The 22,905-nt window shown below is 38.5% G+C and overlaps 1 protein-coding gene across 2 annotated transcripts in view; it reads right to left on the bottom strand.

Moving 5' to 3' along the window:
• Positions 1–1,602: 1,602 nt before the first annotated feature.
• The window catches only part of bcas3 (BCAS3 microtubule associated cell migration factor), a 412,830-nt gene continuing 391,527 nt past the window's right edge, over positions 1,603–22,905 (bottom strand). For both annotated transcript variants that reach the window (XM_059330532.1, XM_059330531.1), the window contains one exon: positions 1,603–3,105. In XM_059330532.1, the coding sequence (XP_059186515.1) occupies positions 2,957–3,105 (149 nt within the window). In that variant the 3' untranslated portion in view covers positions 1,603–2,956. The remainder of the gene's footprint in view (positions 3,106–22,905) is intronic.

Consider the following 22,905-nt stretch of genomic DNA (forward strand, 5'->3'; position numbering starts at 1 on the left):
ACCTTGCTTATTTCATCCAGTTTGACTTGTATTCAGGTTGGTGCCAAGATGATTGATAAGTGTCTGTTTGCATGTTTTCTCTTGTCGGGACCTCACACTCTCCAGCAGGATGTTGGACGTACGACCTGGAAACTTTAAAGTTTGCTCTATTTACATTCCAGGGAGCAGATTGTCTTATCCAGAGCGGCAGGGACTAACTGTTATCTGTCTTAGTCACTGCGAGAGTACACTGTTGCTTTGTATATCAGTTCAGATTTCTTCTAGAAGTCAATAGTCATTTTCAGTGTTGGAATGTAACTAAGTACATTTACTCAAGTACTGCACTTAAGTACAATTTTGACATACTTGTACTTTACTTGAGTATTTCCATTTTATGTAACTTTATACTTCTACTCCACTACATTTTAAAGGCAAATATTGTACTTTTTACTCCACTACATTTAGCTGACAGCTTTAGTTACTAGTTACATTTTAGGTCAAGATTAAACATGAAAAATAATATTAATTTATGATGTGTATGCATGTTTATAAATGAAACCACATAAAAGTTTATTAAGTAGTTACAATAAGCCGTACCTTGACAATGGTAAAATGCTGCTAACATAATCGATATCTATAATAATAATAATCGAATAATATATTTAGAATATATAAAACAATCTGAGTGGGTCCATTCTGCATAACAAGTACTTTTACTTTTGATACTTTAAGTAAATTTTGATGCTATACTTTTGTACTTTTACTTCAGTAAGTTTTGAATGCAGGACTTTTACTTGTAGTGGACTAATTTCACAGTCACAGACATGATTTGTGTCAGTTTTCAGAATAATGGTGTAATGGTGTGAATATTAAATGGTGTAAATGTTTGTTGAAACATGTTGTAAACAAATAAAAATCTCCAAGTAAAAACTAATTTTTTTCTCTGGTACTTGTTGCATAATGCTGAGCAGAAATATGTCCTGCCAGCTGGAGCTTATTTCTACTTTATTCATCAGGGCATATAAACCTAAATAAACACATTTTGTAACAGTTCACTTTTTTATGTATTCTGTCGTCCAATTCAGACTGTAAGAGATTTTATTCGTAATATATGTGACTGGAAACACAGGCATAATGTCTTTAACATTAAAAAATGGGCCAGGCTTTTAATAATAAGTCATTCTTTTAATTGTCTGCAAACGTTTTCCGGCAATCTCTTCCAGTTTGGATTTGTTTCACTGTAGCTGGGCAAGGTCCCTTTTTAATTTTACGGCTTGTAGCTTATGAACACATCGATGAGATGAAATAAAGCATACAAGGAATAACTCACGGCTAATTGAATTAGTTAGTACTTCATTTAAAAAAAAAAGAGAAAAAAATTTGAGTTTCGGGGATTTGAAGTCCTGTGCTGATTAGCAGAGAAACAAACATGGCCTCTCGTTTCTCCCTCAGAACAAAGAGCCAGAGTCGCCTATAAAAAGTCCCTTTAACAGCACTTTACTGCCTGTTAAAAAAATATGGTACTAATTACCAGTGGTACTATGTGCTGATGGTCACCGCCGCGGTTGCAAATCTGAATGGCACAATTAGGAGCAATCAGAGTGAGAAGAGAGACAGACAGTCTCATTTTCTTTCAGTTTTATTATGTTTTTTCTTGCATGAATGCTAAAAGAAGTATTTTACAAATCTGATCTTACCTTCACGAACAAGCTCTGAATTAATACAAGTGGATGCATGCCCTCATTCAACATGCAGCCGGTCCAACAACACTCAGACATGAGAGATTGTACATGACTATTATCATTAAATATCTTTATCTCTAATGGGACTCTGTTAATAGTGCATTTCAGTTTTCACCAAGACAAACTAACAGGCAAAGTGTGTTTAAGAATAAAGGAATATCTGATTATCAAAGTCATTTTTCCTCCCTATAGGCAAAGCTAATACATGTAAGGAAAATACATTTTTTTAGAGATCTATAACTAATGTATAAAATACACTGTGACGGCTACACAGCCATCTATTACTCCGCTCAATTAAAATTTACTATGTGGAAAGGCGGATAGCATGGGGAATATATCTAAATGATGTCAGAAACATATCTCAATTATACTGTAAACATCTAAATTACTTCAGCAACGTAGTAATAGTGTCATCTCATTACTGCATCTTTTGTCAAATATAATTACATGATAATCAAAGGCATGAGAGGAGCAAATTTAATCAAAAACATTAAGTGAGAGGCCATGAGAGCCTCGGCGCACAGAGGGGAAAGGAGATGCTACACGTCACTGACTGGAATAAACATTTCTCCTCTTTTGGCGCTCCCTTTCCTCATGGCTCGTTCAGACAATAGGCACACCGTAAAACTTCAAACACACGCACAGAGATTGATGGTGGGCTGAGGAAACAGCAGACATCAGCTGTAAAGAGAAGAGGACGGCTGCTCTCCAACTACGGCTTCTGATTCAACACAACATCGAGGTTCAAAGCAGGGTGAGATAGATGTGCTGCTCGGTCGCTTATTAAAAACCTGGAGGTCCTCCCTGACCACAACTGTATCAAAATACTCTGTGATGAAATTACTTTTTATTCCTTTACACTTGAGATTTGGTTAACTGCTCAGCAACACTTAGAATAGCTGTTAATCTTAAAAGTAATTCGATTTCAAGAGTCTACAATAAATTTGTCTTGGAAAGAAAGCAATTTGACGTTTTTTTAAATTCAAAATGACTGAATGTTTAGAATTACAGAAGCATTGGCAGCTTCATAAAATATCTCAGCCTTGAAATAAAACACATATAATGTATTTGGATCACACTGATTTGTGACCAGCTGGACAAGACAAGAGAGAAACACAGTCCGGGCTCCAGTGTGATGCTGTGTGGACAGATATATGGGAGGCAGGCAGGCAGGTGGGGCAGGTGGGCCGGACAGACAGCGGCAGATCTTCCTTGAGGAGAGGAGGCTGGAAGTTCTAAGGGAAGTTGGTGGGAAACAGGCTCAGTGGCTGGCTCTCGTTGGTGGGCAGTGGGGAGCGGTAGCCTTCGAAGTTGCGTGGGATGCTGCCGCTGGTGGAGCCCGAGCTGTTACTGAGGGTCTCGATGCTGCCCTCCCTCTGCAGCTCTGCAGGGACACACACACACACACACACACACACACACACAGACACAAAGACATCAGGTGATCTGTTTTAAATCACAACATGCACCATTTCTCTTCTGACCAGAGGTGGAAAAAGTATTCAGATCCTTTACTTAAGTAAAATTACTAGTAACACACTGTGAAATTACTCCACTACAAGTAAAATTCCTACATTCAAAACTTACTGGAGTAAAAGTACAAAAGTGTCAGCATCAAAATGTACTTAAAGTATCAAAAGTAAAAGTACTCGTTATGCTGAATGGACCCACTCAGATTGTTTTATATATTCTAAATATATTATTATTGATGCATTTATGTAAGCAGCGTTTTACTGCTGTCGATATAGGGCTCATTTTAACTATTTAATATACAAATATGTGGTTTAATTTATAAACATGTGTAATCACTTTAAATTGATCATGTTTTTATGTTAAATCTCGACCTGAAAAGTAAGTAAAACTGTCAGCTAAATATAGTGGAGTAAAAAGTACAATATTTGCTTTTAAAATGTAGTGGAGTAGAAATATAAAGTTGCAAATGTGGAAATACTCTAGTAAAGTAAAAGTACCTCAAATTTGTCTTTAAGTATAGTACTTGAGTAAATGTACTTAGTTACATTCCACCACTGCTTCTGACAGATACTCTGGATCCTTATTGGAACAAAAACTAAATGTGCTCATTATTATTATTAGAGCCTGGTATCAATTTCTTTTCACTACCAAATTACATTTAAAATTAGAACACTTTAAACAACTATTAAACATTATCCTTTAATGGCTGCCTATGCTAAAACATCTTTAAACACTGTTTGAGCAGTTAATGTTGTCATTGTATTAAATGATGGAAAAAAGGTTTATGCTTATGTTTAACAGAATAAACTGTTCCAGTATCAGTATAGAAGACAAGGGCAACCACTATAGTGTCACATTAAAGAAGCATTAAAGAATTAAAAATGTTTTTGACATGGCAGTTTTGTAAATGTAAAATCTGACGGTTTAAGAGATGTTTGTGCAGTCATATGATGTATATATAGATAGATAGATAGATAGATAGATAGATAGATAGATAGATAGATAGATAGATAGATAGATAGATAGATAGATAGATAGATAGATAGATAGATAGATAGATAGATAGATAGATAGATAGATAGATAGATAGATAGATAGATAGATAGATAGATAGATAGATAGATACACTATAGCTGTTCCTGTTCAGGTTCAATATCGATATATTTACATCATCTACACTGTTATCATCTATGTTATATTAAACCAGGAAGATCCTTTAACCCACTGTAGCAGCAGCAAACACAAAATCAATTTCAAACATTACAGGAAATATGAGCTGATGGGACGTTTTACAGCCATATTACCAGATTGAGGAATAAAAGGGAGATCTCTTCTTATTGCTCTACCATGAATTACTCACTAGACCACTATGAGCCTGCATCTGTGCAGAGGAAGTCCACAGCTGTGGGATTAACCCACAGCATCAGTGGACAACAGTTATCCTGGGACAGGCTTCTCTGACACACTCCTACGCTCCACAACATCCCACACTGTGGACCGAGCAAGTTGGAGATCCCCATAAGGAACCTATTACTGTTATTACATGCTGTAAACCATATCCGTCGATGTATGGACAGAATGGCGTGCGCGTTAGTGGCAGCACAGTATGAACACTGTGATGCATGTAGTGTATTGTGATGTCCATCAGGAATCTTGCTGTGTTTAATCTGCTGACAGTGGTCGACGGCCTCTGAGTGTGCGGCGGTGCACGTCTGTTACAGAGTACGACTGTCATCAATGAATTGGGAGGGAAAAAAAGTGTAAACATGGAACATGTTCCTCTGGGCTGCTCGCAGAGGAGGGGTGTGTTCATGTGGCTGTGCAGACAACTCCTGAGCTGCTTCAGCCAATCAGCATGCTGGATGTGCAGAGATGATAATGCATTGATTTTTAAGGTGTATATCTCAGCTCAGAATTACAGTTTACTTATAAGCAGTGGTGGAAAAAGTGTTCAGATCCCTTTCTAAATAAATATACTATTACCACACTGCGAAATTACTCCACTACAAGTCCACAGTCATAGAAACAATTATTAGACCACCCTTTTTCTTCAATTTCTTGTTAATTTTAATGCCTGGTACAACTAAAGGTACATTTGTTTAGGCAGATATAATGATAACAACAAAAATAGCTCAAAAGAGTTTAATTTAAGAGCTGATATCATTGTCATTTTCCATGGTTTTCTTGAAAATAAACAAAATCATTCTCAAGAAAACCATGGAAATGTCTAGATATCAGCTCTTAAATTAAACTATTTTAAGCTATTTTTGTTGTTATCATTATAAATCGTCCAAACAATTGTACCTTTAGTTGTACCAGGCATTAAAATGAACAATAAATTAAAGAAAACAAGGGTAGTCTAATAGTTTTTTTCCATGACTGTAAGTACAAAAATATCAGCATCAAAATGTACTTCAAGTATCAAAAGCAAAAGTACTCATTATGCAGGATGTCCTCAGATTGTTATATATATTCCAAATATTTTATTGGATTACTATTACTAATGCATTTCTGTAAGCAGCATTTTTTACTGGGCTCATTTTAACTACTACATACTGTTATGTGCGTTAATTTATAAAAATATAATATTAATTTAAACTGATCATGTTATCATGTTATATCTTGACCTAACTAAAGCTCTCAGCTAAATGTAGTGGAGTAGAAGTATAAAGTTAAATAAAATGTAAATACTAAAGTAAAGTACAAGTACCTCAAAATTGTACTTATTGCATTCTGACCCTGCCTATATAATATCTGCAGGATCACATTAATACACTGGTCAGATTGTGTAGCGTTCCATCAGCAGTAGGCAATGTAGGGATGTGCTGATTCAGGGAGGGAATATGATCAAATTGCTACTTTTCTGGTGAGTTGACAAATTCCTGCTAGTAAGAAGGACACTCCTAATGCCTCAGCAAGACCAACTTGTGATGATGTGTGTTGGGACCCTGCCGCTGTGTAAGCCTGCATGTAAAACAAACAGGTGCAGGCGTACATGGGTAGAACACTGCCAGCACTGGGTTAAATAAGAAATAAAGATCCAAACATTGCACAGTGCAAAGTGTTGTACAACTGTGGAAAGTTATCAAGATGGTAATTATTTTGTCTTTGTGCTGACAACTGTTAACAGTAGTAATAAGCTGTAAACTAGGGTGGGGGAAAAATCGATACAGCATAGTATCGCGCTATTCTGCTTGGCAATATGATATCGATTCATGGCCGACAAGTATCGATATTTAGCTGTCCAGTGGCTGTCAGTATTTTCCCTTTTAGGAATATACTGTAGATCCTAGTATCATATGAAACTAGAAGATCTAATGAATCTATAGGCACCATGGGCGTCAGGATATCATGTTGGAAAGTTGTTTAAATATCACTGCAAAGTTCAGCTTTTTAATCTTTCATTCAAAAACATTCAGAGCAGTGAAGCTTGTTGTTTTTGAAAGTTGCAGTTGTTGTCGCCCATACATGTTAGATATCAGTTCAGTTCAGTTTGACTGAATACTTTGTTGGTCAGTCTGTGGGTTTGACTCTCATTGTGGAGAAATAAAAAGACTGAAGTGAGATAAATAGACTGAGAATTTTCTCTTATTTGACAAAACAATTCTTGATTGAATTTAATTTTGTGGACACAAAATGCAGTTAAACAGTTAAATCACAATATATTGTATCGCAATACTCACCATATTGCAAAATGCTTAAAATCGCAATAATATCGTATTGTGACTCAAGTATCGGGATAAAATCGTATCGTGGGGCCTCTGGGGAATCACAGCTCTACTGTAAACCATCAGGAAGTCGTAGGTAGATTACCTTATATTATTTCAATGAATGGCTGTTTTTGTCTGAACATGGCCGTCGTGCCTTAAATCAACATTACAAAGTGACGTGACGACCAGCAAAAAACGTGAACATACAGACCACTTAAAAGCTGACATGCTTTCTGTAGCTGTAATCAGTTGTGACCTACAGTTTCTTTTCAAAAACACCACTGAATCCTTTCTGCCGCTCCGAGACGACTTTGAACTGCACCGCTGTCTGTCATAAACTAACTGCAGAACAAATCAGTGGCCTTCAGATGAACAGGAGGTCTAATTAGCTTAAGAGTATTTTCAAATTCATACTTTACTGACATTAAACCACAGCGTATGTTTAATACATCCTGCAGATGTTCAGAGGCCAATATGGACTCTGTCTTTGTCACGGAGGGCATGCAGGAAGTGGGAGCTTCTTACTTTAGCCGAGGAAACCTAATATAAACCACACTGTTATTACCCCAGCTAACACGCAATGTGCCACACTGCGGTGTTATCCCAGCCCGCAGCCGCCCACCCCACCCCCCTCCTGTTTAATTCCCCGGCACTACACAGGGCACCAACGCTGCAGTAATCCCAGACAGACAGGAGCAAGGACTGCTGCTTCACACTGCTCCGGGTTCACATCATGTGTGGATTTATAAGGCCACTTATACTGCTACTTTATTGGATGAGGTTGCTAATAGTTGCTAATTATCTCTTGACTAGAAAAGTTCAAGTTCAATGTTTAATGTATAAAAGAGTGGTAACATTTTGACTCTTAAAAAATGTAAATTTACAGTATTATTTTACAGGGGTTTCCCTTCTTCCATAAAACAATGAAAAGCATGTACATTTACATATATGTTTCTCCATAATATGTCTTTTTTCCTCACTGTTAAATGAACATTTAACAACAATAATGTGTGTAATTTGATTCATTTTGAATGTAAAATTAGCGCTGTATTTTTTTTTACAGTTTATTGCATGTAATTCAGTGGTATATATCGGTCGGGAAACTTTGCTGGCAAATTTTTTTTTACCATGTTGTTTTATTTTTAGCTCTCATTTTTCTCCACTGAAAACCAGGACAGTAATATTGTATCAATATAGTAAAAAGTGTAAGAGTACTTATTTGAATAACATGTCAAAATACCAGACAATATACCAGACATACAGACTTCTATTGTAAATGACTTGGCATATATAATAATAATAATAATGATAATAATAATAATAATCGTTTATAGGCACCTTTCTTATCACTCAAGGTCACCATACAGTGACAACAATAAAAACCAACAACTAATAAATAACAAGTAATAATTGAACAATTTAGTGGACAGAATGGGGATGTAATATGAGATTTACTCTCTTTATTTTTAGGTACAATATGCCACTTTAAACAGATGGGTTTTGAGCAGTGAAAAATACTTGAGGTGGATTTTCAAAACACAATTTCTGCACTCACAAACAATGCACAAACCACAGTGGAAATATATGGGTCATGTGTAATGATATCACTTTTCAGCCACAGCTCCGGGCAAACAGAAACAAGTGTTGGATCCACTAGGAAGCAGCCTCAGCTCTGCTCCAGACCCCCATGTGGCACCCTTTGGTCCTGTGGGAGAACCCCGGGGATCTCTAACAAAATGCTGCCATGCTTCATTTAACCACCTTCACCTTTATTCTCCCAGTTAATCACTAAAACTTACCTTCCTTTTTATTCTGTTTCTTACGTCACAGCATCCTTTCTGTCCAGAACTGCCAGCCACTCGACCTCCCAGCTCGCCTTTTTGCCAGCATCGGCTAGATCTGCACTGTTGCTGTGTTATTGTAGGCGCTATAAGCTGCTGAACACCCCAGTAAAGCCCTAAAGGCCCTTTCTAGTGCTGCCTAATCCACCTCATTGTGTGACGCCTACCAGCTATTCAACAAGTCTTAACCTCTCACGCCCCCGACACAATCCCCCAGCACTCTAATGTTGGGGATCTTTTCCTCTGGGCTGATGTCACTAGGTAAAGTAATATGGTTATTTACAAGGCGGTTTTGTCTGACGTGATGTGTAGATAATGTTGTTCTGGAGGGAGGCCAATAAAGAAATGGAAACTACTGTAGGGTTTGACTGATATGGGCTTTTGAAAGATGGCTAATCTGAGCTTGCTGATGAATAGTTTGTGCTAATATGTAGTGGCTTATCTTTAAAAATGCAATTTTCAATGCCAAAAATGAGTTTGAGATATTAAAGCTGAGAGCAGCATCTTAAATGTGACTATTTGGATGTAGTGCACAGTGTTTTATTCTTGTAAAGGAAAAATCTCGCAAATAGCATTTTGAAGTCACTCCTTCCTTGCTGTTGACTCAGTCTGGGCTCTGGGACCGGAGCAACACCACTGGTCAGACTTCAAAAGTAAGTGCAAGTCAACCCACGATAGAGTTGAAAAAGCTATCAGTAAAACAGCACTGGATGCCACAGCTGGAGATAACAGAGTGTTTTTTTTTTCAGGCCAGAGCTGGGCGGAGGGAGGGAGGGGGGCTGATTCTTGGCACTGTTGAACAAGGAGGGAGAGAAATGTTGCTGTTTTTGGAGACGCGTCCTTGCTCAATCTGACAGAGACACATATAACAACACAGAGGCAAGTTAATACCTCATCAGCCAATCGGACATACAGGGGAAATGATCAGAAATGGTGCAGTCTGCACCCTCGGCTGTGAACAGGCCTTAATCCTCTTATATTCTACTCACACACACACACACACACACACACGCACACGCACACACACACACACACACACACACACACACACACACACACACACACACACAGCACAGCAGCATACACACTTTCATTTTCACACAAACACATGGGCCAAATCTAGTCCCCACAGCAAAGTACTACAAATGCTGTGGTTGTAAGTGAAAAAAAAGAACTTGCAATATAGCACTGTCACATCATCATTTTGTAACTAAACATGCTCCTCATTAAGGAAAGGGAAAAATACAAATTTGGGGTCCTTTTTCTGACTTATGTCTGTCAATCCTAACAGTTTGGTAACTGCTGGTAACATGGCATGATCACTACAACAAATGCTTTTTAGTTAAATGCTACAAGCTAATCCCATTGCTTTTCAATTGCTGTCTTATGATAATAGCTTTTGCAATCCTACCCATTAATGGTTACTACTTAGGTGTCATGGTCAGGTCTCAGATTTAGGACCTGTGCACAAGAGGTGTGAATCAGCGTATCGGCCCCACGATACAATTTTATCCCGATACTTGAGTCACGATACGATATTATTGTGATTTTAAGCATTTTGCACTGTTTTTGTTTTTTTCAGTCACTTTTTGGAATATACTGGAGATACTGGTATCATATGAAACTAGAAGATGTAAAGAATCTATAGGCACCATGTGGATATCGTGTCGGGAAGTTGTCGAAAAATAAGCTGCAAAGTTTCAAACCGATACGCTGATTCACACCTCTACTAGCTAGACCCTGAAATATTACTTATTATTATTTTTGACACACAACAATATTAATTTAATGCCTTACTGACCTAATTGTCTCACTTTTTGAGGAAATTTGGCTGTCATAAATGCAGATATATAAGAACGCACGCACACACACACACACACACACACACACAACAGAGCTTGTCGTGTGGCCCTGACTGTCAGCGTGCTGGTGTATGTGCATGTTGTGGTGAGACGAGACTCACCACTGAGAAGAAGGGATCAAAGAGAATTCAAAGGAGCTCTTAATCAGTGGGTCTGTGCCAGCCGGGCTGGGTCGAGTCCCATCCATCCGTCTATCCATCCGTCCCCTCTCTCTCTCTCTCTCTCTCTCTCTCTATCCCTCTCTCCCCCTGAGAGGCTGGGATGGGGGTAGTAACCCATAGCGATAGTATACTTATCCCAGCTGATTGTTTTTGTGTTTTAACTTTAATCTCACCGTTGGCCCCAGCTGGCTCTGATTAGTGCTCTCACGTCACATTCCAATCCCCAACAGTCTCATACACACCGTTACACTTACACACAAGTGCATACACCCACTCTCCTATTGGAAAAATGGCTCATATACATATTGGTGTCGGGGGAAATTTGGAATCCTTGTGCCTGGTACCAGTATTTTTTAAACATGTGTACAGTAGTAGCAGGGGGCAGAAACAGCAACACTACGATTAACGGCTCTGACCCACACGGCCATCTGAGATTTAGCTGCCAAAAAGATGGCAGAAAAAATATCTGCTCTTATCTTTTGCCAACTTATAAAAGCCTGTTAAAAATGAACTTGGTACATTAAAATCCTGGATGGTACTTTTGGCTTGCAGATGCACTTCTCCTATTTTTAGGTGTAAGTAACAACTACTGATGGCACTTTTATGGACATTGAAATAAAATTACATATATTTTTCTAAAAACATAACTAATGTGTGTGTATGTATACGTGTCTTGTGGTGTTTGTTGTGGTTTGTTATGTCTGATCTATTTTACGGTGGTTGTTTGTGGTTGTATTGTGTCCATCTTATGTTGTATAATAATACAAATGTAAAATGTTGATAAAAAAAATAAAAATAAAATAAAAACATAACTAATGTAAAATGGCTTATAAATGTCAGTTACCAATCTACAACCTGAACTTCCTTTTCCTTTGCCCTGAATTGGCCCCTACTCTATGACTTGTGGTGGTCACATATATCATATACTGTATACCATGGCCCTTGTGGTTTTTATTCTGATTTGAGACTTACTATGGTTACTATGTGACATGGGTTTGTTTTTACCTGCAGCGATGATAGTTCTACTTATGCCAATGTCTACCTGGAAATGTTTGCAGTAATGTTTCCACGTCCCTTTTTATTTATAGGATTCTACTCTACTATCCTACTACTCCTCCTCAGGTCAATAAACCCAACCTGAATTTCCAAAAAATATTACGAAGCACATGACTTTGTTGTCCTGAGGGAAAAAAATTCCAGCAAACACTTCTAAAATGCCTTCAGTTCTTCAAAAAGGTCACAACTTCAGGCTACAAAACAATGATTTGTTAAAGCTATGTTCTATTTTATTTTAAATACAGTTAATGCAGACTTCACAGTCTTTCTCATACCTGGACCACATTAGACCAGGTCCAGATAGGAAACCACTGTACCTAGACTGCTCAAATCTGGACTAGATTATCTCAGAGAGGCTAAACACTCTTTAAAACACACTTTCTGATTTGTGAAAACTATATTCTATTTGTGAAAATGCAATAAAGGCAGTTTTAAGTGCTTTTTTTGTTTTATCTTCAACCACAAACACAAAAGTGTCACATAACAAATGTAATCTCATGTAGTTTTAATGTCAAGCAGCACTGCTATGTTGTAACTTAGGAAAATGAGTTCAACTGCACCAATAAAATATGTAAAAATAAATACCAATAATAATAAGGACTTACAGATGTTGTACACATGAAAGCATGTCGGCATCACTGTGTGAGCCCCTGCTCTGCACAATCCTTAGAAAGCTGGCCAGTTGGATGACTAAGTCCACATTAGTGGGAAAGCTCATTAACATCTACCGGAGATCATCCTGATGGACTGTGAAAAGCCAGGCTTAACACACCCTCCTGTGTAAAGGACAGCGCACATTAATGCGGCTTGAGACACACACACCACATACAGTACATCAGGACAGAATGTGCAGATGGAGCCACGTGCTGGATATTGAAACCTCTCTCGTTTTATGTGCTGCTCAAACACTTGGGACTAGCCTGGAGCGAGCTCAATGAACTGCTCATTTCAAATGGAAGTTAACAGTACAGTTGCTGGTGTTAAGGTTGCTGCAGTCCTGAATCCATCAGCACAGGCGATCCCCTCGTTTACATATTTTCCTACTAATCACAGAGGCAGAGCTTTAAGCACCTTTCTAAACACACTAACAGTGTGAGGCTCAAATACTGGCAGGTCCACTGAGAGTGCCGGCCTCGTGCTTGAACTCCACAGGGTAAACCGCAGCGAGCAGCCAGTCTCATGAATCACGATACTCAACAGGTTGCGTGATTAAGAAACAAATGAAAAAGAAAGTAAGTGATTCATGGGGCTAATTCAGGTCCTCGAGTGGGGACTTTCTCTCTGTCTTCTCTGACCATATATTCTAAGCTCCAAACACACAGCTGACCACAACTTGCCCAGCGGCTGCTCATTAGAGTGTGTTATAAGGGGTGCCAACAACAGGCCAGGACACTCCTGACACTCTATGTGGGCCGCTTTGAATTAAGCCTCTAATGAAAACCTAGTGCTGACCCAGGATTTGACTTGCTACTTACCCAGAGCAGACTGACAGCCGCCTCACCACTGGACACTGTATGGAGCTGCTTTTATAGGCCGACTGCTGCTCACGGGCCAAAGGAGAGCAACAACAGACCCAGACCGATCTTCCAAATGAGTACCATGAACAGCAAATATGGAAAAGAGGGTTGTATTGAGTATGTTCAAACACACATAAAACTACAAGTCATTCAAATTCAAAGTAGATCATTTGAGGTCTTTCTGAAGGCAATGACAGAAACTAAAACCTGGGTTTTATTTCCATAGTAGGGACCATAAGTCCTATTGATTATAAAGCTGCACTCACCTATGCTGTGATCTCACAACGCGTTCCAGAAGAGCAAGAACCAGCAGCAGTCAGAAAAGTCAGACAGAATTTGAAAAATTAAACTCCAGGTTAGTGAAACTTATTCAGAAGAGAAAACGTACTGTAAAATTAGAGCTGTGAATCCCCAGAGGCCCCATGATGATATTATCCAGATACTTGAGTGACGATATGATATTATTGCGATTTCAAGCATTTTGCGATATGGTGAGTATTGTGATACAATATATTGCGATTTAATTGTTTAACTACATTTGTGTCCACAAAATTAAATTAAATTTTGTCTAATAAGAGGAAATTCTCAGTTCTGAATTGGGAGGCAGCCATGTATGTAAAGAGGAACCCAGAGAGCCTGTTTTCATTGAGATAGCATGACATCCGAGGTCACATGACTGCTTTGAAAATCCCCATAAAACATCAAAATATAGCCTAACTTTGCAGCGTGATTTCCACAACTTCCCGCATATGGTACCTAAAGATTCCTTAGATCTTCTAGTTTCATATGATAACAGTATTGCTATGGCTTTCGAAACAGCGAAAACGGTGGACAATTGGAATGCTAAATATCTATACTTGGCGGCCATGAAACAATATAATATTGCCACGCAAAATATTGAAATACCATGCTGTATCGATTTTTTCCCAACCACTAGGTAAAATTGTGTCCGAAACATGTTGTTATAAACATTAAAGTGAATTTAGAAAGAACTTCCCTGGTCAACTTTGACCAGACAAATTTGCGACACATTTATGGGGCCTAATTTTAATCTTGCTAGTACTAAGACATGTTCAAAGCAGTAAGTCTTGGACACATTAACTGTAACTGCCAGCAGTTTTAATAAACAATTAAAAAATGTGTTAGTTCATATTCGTAGAATAAATATTAATCCAGACTTTCTTTATTGGTTTTTTCTTTCTTAACAAACAGTCAGGATCACAGTTCTTACAAAAGACAATGGTTCCAAAACAAGCTTAAGATCCAGTTATTATGGACATATCAGCCCAGATGTAACCACCCACCCACCCACCCTGAACTACACACATTCAATCCATTCATACTCACGACATACATGTGCAAGGCACAGGTTACAAACAAGGGAACAGAAAGTGAAGAGACATAATACTAAGGAAAGATACAGATACATAGCCATTAAATAAAAATAAATAAATAAAAACATACATACACATATGAATATTGAAAATAAAGTAATAAGGAATAAATAAGTAAAAAAAAAAAATCAAAAAAAAAAAAAAATCAGTAAATTAAATAAAAAATAAATTAAATAAATAGTAAAAAAAAAATAATAATAAGGGGGGGGGGGGGGGGGGGGGCTCAGGTTTCTGCTACAATATTCAGAGATTCAATGTATGTGGTAAAGGGCTGCCACATCTTATAGAAACTGCCTGAGGACCCTTTTAAGGAAAGCCTAATTTTCTCTAGTGTAATGCACTGCAGAACGTCCTGCTGAATCCATTTATTATGAGTCGGGGGGGAAGTGTGAGACCATTTTAAAAGAATAAGTCTTCGAGCAAGTAATGTGGTGAATGCGATGATTTTTTCGTGTACACTTAGGCACATTGCGTGGAGAGTACAATCCAAAGAGGGCAGTGAGGGGTTCGAACAGTATGATTTGACCTGTTGTTTTAGTGTTTCAAATATTGCTGCCCAAAACTCAGATAATTTAGGGCAAGACAAAAACATGTGAACAAGATCAGCCGGAGCCTGTCCACATCTGTTGGTAGAATAAATATTAAAAGTTATGATAATACTGGAACTGTTGTTCACCGCTTCTAGGAGGGTTGTTTTTGTTGACGTATGCACATGCAGAAGAGCAAGAGCGACAAAGAAAGAAGGAGTTTTACTATGTTTTTCAAGTTATTTTTGTTTCCTGATGGTGCAGAGTTTCCATGAAGGTTTATTTCGATCCCCTTGATGTGGCCAATGAGGTAAAGTGTTTTATTTTATTTGTTGTATAATGTCCTTATTACTGTTTCAATTATGTTCACGTGATAGGCGCATATTTTACTCACTTAAGCTGCAACCATTTAATTAATGTATCATGTACGTATTATTGTAATTGCTGTGAAAATGTTTTGAATTTCTTTGTGCTTTATGTGTTTTAATTTAAAATCCACGTTGAGCTCGTCTTTACATCTCGAGGGGATTCATGTTGACTGTGAACCTGCTATTTTGGTGCAAAAGGGCTGGCTGAGGTGGAATATAGATCAAAAGGTGTGATGGATAACAAAATATGCTCCCAGTGAGGCACATCTCTTGTGTCATACCCCATGCTAATCAAAGTGATGCATGACAGTTCAACAGAAAGAGAACAAAAACACGGCTTCCTCAGCAAATCTTAGTGTTGTCAAAATGATGCAGAGAGGCACACTGAGAACACACAGCACCAGAAAAATGCTGAATTTCTGACCTACACTATATACCATTTTTAAGCTCCATGGTTCAGGCTCAACTTTTACAGTGATGCCATCATGGATGTCTAAGGTCCACGTGTGCAGGAAAATGGCAAATCAAATGAAAAACCTGAATGAATGCATGAGGAAACATAGCAATTACAGATGCGTCCGTAAGGTAACAGGATTCGCTGAATGGTTTAATAAGTGTGAAAACTATGTGAATCACATTGTGTTGGCTTATACAATCTCCAGATCTCAACCCAACTATCGCACACAGCCATCTGGAGTGTTCATCACCACAATCAAAGCTCAATTGAGAGAATATCTTTTGGGAACATGGCATTCCTAGACACCAGATGCTGGGAGAGCATATGTCAATGTCATACACTTTTGCTGGTTTTTCAACCAGTAGTTTATCTCTGTTGATGCAGGATGAGGTTTGTCAATTCAATCTCCTTTCTACGTAAATCAAAAAAGTGCTCGAGGGTCACATACGTACTTGAAAAAGGCATTGCATCAACAGTAAGCACATTCAGATAGTTCTACTCGTGTAAGCACTTCATGAGCAAACTGTCTATGGTGGAGATTAGACCAGATCCCAGTCTGTGGACAACTGAACACAAGCACATACACACTCACATATATATTATGGTTTGATGTCCTTTGACAAGCATCTTGGGAGAACTCTGCCAATGGTTTTGGACAGGAGGACTGGTCTCAGCTGAAAGAGGTTGCTGGTGTTGGTGTCCGTTGAGGAAACTGACGGACGGCACAGTGTCAGGAGACTGTCGCTCGTCATCACATCATATACCTGACCAGTCAAGGTAAGGGCCAGATAACGCTGCTGCTGAACACTGTGTTTGTGTGTCAGATGTGGTCAATGTTATCGCAGAGCAGTGGTAAAAACTACTACATATACATTGTGTTTGGTCCACTAGAGATGGGCATGGAAACCAACCTCTTACTCTGCCTCGACTCCAAACAAAGAGTCATTCAATAGGTACAGTGATACAGTAGGTGTTTTTGAAAAGCCAATGCCCGTGTTTTGAGATCTGAACTATAATTAGGACCAGAAAAATCAAGACACAATCACAAAGCCACCGTTGGATGGATCTCTCTGGGTTAATCTGTCACATCGTGCTGCAACTCTTGTCTCTTAGGGCGCTTTCACAATCCAAAGTTTAGTCTGTTTTAATGGAACTCTGGTGGTTAAATCCTTGTTACGGTTCAATTGGTTGCTTGGGTACGCTACAATCGTACTCTGGTGCGCACAAAACAACTGGTCCCAGACCACTACCAAACGGACCCTAGTCCTGAGAATGTAATCCGACCAGAATCCCACCCAATTCAAGGAAATGAACCAAAATGCAGTGGATTGTGGGCTACCTGCGCATGCATTTTGTAAGATGTACACAGATAAAAGGATAAAGAGGAAATTCATGTCCTTCAGTTTCACTCTGTAGGCTACCAAGAGCCTCATCATACAGTCAAAAAACCCCACAAAAAATGTTCCCATTCAACAAAAATACACTCTCTACTACGTACTTTGAGAGAAACGTATTTTCTCCCCAATTTCGTTTAATTTTGATGTATCACAAATACATATGTAATTAAAGTCTGGACATTTCACACAGACAGCTGTTTATGTGGTGTGAGAAAACAGTAACAAGAGATAAAGACCAATAGAATAAAACCAGTCCATCTCTGAGTCCTTCCTGAGATAGTGTGTTCATGAGAGCGGGATGGATACAATCAGAAGGTTCATCTTCATTGTTACAATAATAACCACTAATAATACCACAATAATAACCACCGCTTAAGGTTAGGAAAATATTCTGATCATTGTTGATTGTCGTCGGTGGGAAAAAGCAAAACAAACAGTGCTGTCCCATAATGGCATGTGAAACAAACTGAAGAAAAAATCTAACTCACCTGATTCTTTTCAGCACTCAAATATACAACAATATACATATTTTAAATGAATAATCTTGTTCACAAGTGCACCTGGAGGAGAAAAAAAAGTATGTCCTTTTGCATCAAATGCCCCCCTTGTCCATGAGCTTCTATCAAGAATAAAAAGTGTGGTCCACAACTGCACACATTCATCTCCCTTTCATAACAGAAATTATAAATCAGATCAATAGCCCAGTGGCTGAAGCAGAGAAGACACAGGCTGGATTTTGACATCTTGAACTTGTGACCTCACCTGAATATCTTCTGTAGAAATAATGTCGGCCAGGCTGCATGGTGGAATTCCAGCATAGGCATTAAACAGATTAAAATCCTTTTCACTATTCTATTTTTATCTAAACTGAGAAATCTTCGCAGATCTGGCACACCCTGGCTACTGTGCTTTAAAATTGTTCTTCTGCTACAGACACTATGTGTGTGTTGAAGTTAACGCCCAACCTGGCTGTGCACATCAGGCCAGAAATCTGACATTAGCTGGTTCTCCTTTTTCTGGTGATAGTATTTATTTCCCAATAATATAGAAACTGTGTAAACAGCTGTCCCTGCATCAGGCAAATGACTGAATCTGGTGCTGTTTTGATAAAATGTTAATAAGGACCTGCTTCTTCCGTCTGAATGTAGTCGCCGTAGGAACACACAGACATCAAACACACACATTTAGTCACAAACACACTCGGATCTTGCCTTTCTTGGAGCAGGTGTGAAATCAGAACAGGGGCAAATGAAAGCAAACTTGTGTCGAGCAACAGAGCTGGTACGAGGAAGAGCAAGGCTCCATTAAGTAAATCACAAGTGTACTATGGGTACTTGTGTACAGGTTTACCCGGAGAGACACACAACAACACACTGTAGCACACACACTCAGTGAGGTAGTCAGCAAAGGGTCAAAGGGAAAAAGTTCAAGCTGGTATGGATAAAGGTCCTTTGAGTAACTGCTTGTGGACGAGAAGCTGAATACAAAGGAGCCTCCATTACATCTGGATTGCCTTTATATGCAGAAAAAAAGCAGTTTTCAAAGGGGATAAATCTATCATGCTGAGGTTTGAATAAACAGCAAGTTTGTACATGGGGTTTGAGCTTTAAGAAGCATGATTTCCTTTATCTGCTTTCATGTCAAGCATACACACGTTCATTGAACAGTTTAGATGCGGGTCAAGAGAGCAGAGGTCAGAAGGTCCACGTTCAAAACAACCTGCAAGAAGTCAAGTCTATGCATCTGGCCTATTTTTTTAGTTTGATATAGGTTTGTAAAGATATGCTCATTAGAGCAAATGAAATAGTGTGCAAAATAAGTTTGTCATATCTCTCATAACGTAGCCTGGCCTTTAACAGACTAATGTACAAATGCCTGTTAGTCTGGAACCTCTGTGTTTATTTTTGATTTCCAACGCACATTATGAATGAGCGTAGAACAAAATGCTCCTGGGTAAACCAACAACCAATTAAAGCAACAAAGCATATGACGTAGCATTGAGTGACACACGCAGGTTGCCAGGCATGGTGACCAGGGGCCTGTTCCAGAAAGCGGGTTTCCTGAAATCCCTGAGTATGTTAACCCTGAAAAAAGGGAAACTCATGGGTTTCCTAAGGTAGCCTAAGCTCTGGCTGAGTTGCCGTGGTAGCTGAGTAAATCTACTCTGAGATTAAACTAACTCAGATCAGCTTTTCTGGAAGCGGAAACTCAGAGTTTCCCATCTGAGGGTAAATCAACTCAGAGTTCAGGGTCAGACTCAGAGTTTGTTGAACCTTCTGCCTGGAACGGGCCCGGGTCACAAATATTCTTAAATCCTAGCTAATCAGCACACTTAAATGTGTTTCTGAAAACATTTGAGGCAAGAAAAAGGAAGTTTAATCTGTATTCCGTGAGTGGCACTGGATGTATGGAGTTTATTTACTATCCTTTTCAGTTTGAGAGCAGGATTACTTGATAATAACTTGATTTACAGATTTTCTGTACCTGAGCTCAAAACTGTGTGATTGCTTACACACATTTTCTACGCTCTCCCGTCAACTCCTCTCCTTGGATTTAAACCGTTTGCGTGTGCTCTCTAAACTTGTGCTCTAAAATAAATAAACTCCATACCGGATGTCAGTTACTGTATCGAGTTTGCCCTGTATGAAATAAATGGTTGTGAATGGGCCGGCTGGAAATCTGAAAGGTTTGGAAAAAATGACTGAACACGTAGCTAATGCACAGCAAATCTTGCAGATTTACAACAATGGATATAACATTAGTGCTGCTGTAGTTGTGCAAACTATAATACAAGGTTATTCATAATTTTTAACCCCTGTAATTAGCTACATATTTCAAAAGTCTTATTTAAATCAATTAAACATAAAAAAGTAAGATAAAAAAGTAAGATATTAAGATCTACACGTTTAGTTTCCAGGATGTAGGGTATTTAATTCTGTGGTGTTGTCTTATAGCTCTATGGATACGTGTCGACCTACAGGTAAGTAGAATTCTACCAGTTGTTCTATCTGTAAGGTGTTTGCATGGTACCAGATATTTTGTATCGTGTGCTAAGGTTAAGCATCAATGACGGGTGTGGTGGTGATGGATCACTGTCCTCTCAGGTACACTCTGAGCGTTTTGCAACATTTATGCCCTAATGAAGAGAATCTGCTTAAAGTGCACGCTGTAATCCAATCTAACCAACCAAAACGCTTTTCTGGGTTTGTAAAGTTCTCTAACCTCTTGATAGGTAAACACAAGGCTGAGAATGCTAACGGTGTCCATGTAAAAAGCTCTCTCTCGTCTTCCTCTCCAATTACTCCCAGAAGATTATCGTGCTAAGCATTGGGATCATTTTTGCTCGTTCCCTAATTACTAAATTACACATCCTTGTATTACTTTTGTTTCAATTTGAGTGAGGTGGAGTAAAAAGAAGATAACATTATGACTATAGCATCAACGTGAAGCAGGTGCTTTTCATATGTCCGCTCTAATGGTTTTAATGTGGCATAATCACGGTTGAGCTTTCATCATGGGCACACGGCTGCATAGATCCTCAATGTGCTCTTATTATGATATCAGTCTGTAAGAGTATAAACACACAAAACATGATATCAAGAGTTCATTCTCATCCTCTGCCTGTGGTTCAGTCAGGCTACATCTGATTTGATTGAGGCACTTTGTTTGCCAGCGTCGGGCTTTAACTCAGGATCAATGTTACCCACCTTCCTCTCATGAAGGAGAGGATATGATGGAGAGGATATGATGGTGTTCAAAAGCCTCAGAGGGGTAACAGCCTGTAAAACATGCTAATGTGTGGAAACGGTCTCATCCTGCTTCACACTAGGAAGGCAAACACACTTTAGCCAATTTAGAGCTGTTTCTGATCACGACAGGGCTGTTAATGCACAATGCGAATTTGTGTCTCATAAGGACCTGAATGTTTTACATGTTGGCAATTGAGACCAAATAAGACGGACTCAATTGTCAATATTTGTACATACATACATATATATATATATATATATATATATATTAGAGGTGGGGAAAAATCAATACTGCATAGTATTGCGATATTTTGCGAGGCAATATTATATTGATTCATGGCCGCCAAGTATAGATATTTGGCGTTCTGATGGCCGGCGGGCTTTTAGTATTTTCGCCTTTTTTTTCAGAGGCTGTAGCAAGCTCACTTTTAGGAATATACTGGAGATAATGGTATTATATAAAACTAGAAGATCTAAAGAATCTATAGGCACGACATCAAGATATCGTGTCGGGAAGTTGTTGAAATAACACTGCAAAGTTAGACTTTTTTTTATGTTTCATTCAAAAATATTGAGAGCAGTGAAGCTTGTTGTTTTTGGAAGTTTGATAAAATGCTGCAGTTGTTGTCGTCCATACATGTTTGATATCAGTTCAGTTCAGTTTGACTGAATACTTTGTTGGTCAGCCTGTGGGTTTGACTCTCATTGTGGAGAAATAAAAAGACTGAAGCGAGATGAATAGACTGAGAATTTTCTCTTATTTGACAATCTTATTTGATTGAATTTAATTTTGTGGACACAAAATGCAGTTAAGCAGTCAAATTGCAATATATTGTATTGCAATACTCACCATATCGCAAAATGCATAAAATCGCCAATATGCTGATTCACACCTCTAGTGTATATATATATACACACACAAAAAACCTTTTCACTTGAATATATGTCACAAAGGATTAGGAAATTATCACATTTTGACCCGTATTGGGGTTGTGCGTGTAAAAACACAACTGCCATAAAGTTGTGATTTTGTGTGGATTTTAAAAATATCTTTTGTAACTTTTTCCATAAAATTATTGTGACAATGTTATTTATTATTGACAGATAAAGTGTATATCTCCTCAAAACTTGATTAACCAATCTATTCCAAATATATCACAATGAAAATGAAACTACAATTAACAGAGGATTGTGTCTGAAAACAAAATGATTCCAACTTTATGGACAACCATGCATATATATAACACACACACACACACACACACACACACACACACACACACACACACACACACACACACACACACACACACACACACACACACACACACACACACACACACACACACACACACACACACACACACACACACACACACACACAGGCATGTCCTTGGTTGGATTGTATTGACAGGAAGTTCCACCGCTGTTGTGGAAAGCCGGCCTGGCTCAGCTCAGCTCAGCTGCCTCTCCATTATGTGTCTTATCACTTATTCATGCCACCATATTTTATTGATACACACACAGACGCATGCAGGGTCATGTTGGGAGAGATTGTGTGTGTGTGATATATGTGTATGCATAAGAGTTAGTAAGACAGGGTGAGAGCAGAATGTATGTATACATGTATCTGTTTAAAGAGGACAAACACTGTACGTGCTGCTGCTCTCAG

This window comes from Centropristis striata, chromosome 4, assembly GCF_030273125.1.
Source record: "Centropristis striata isolate RG_2023a ecotype Rhode Island chromosome 4, C.striata_1.0, whole genome shotgun sequence".
NCBI lineage: Eukaryota > Metazoa > Chordata > Actinopteri > Perciformes > Serranidae > Centropristis > Centropristis striata.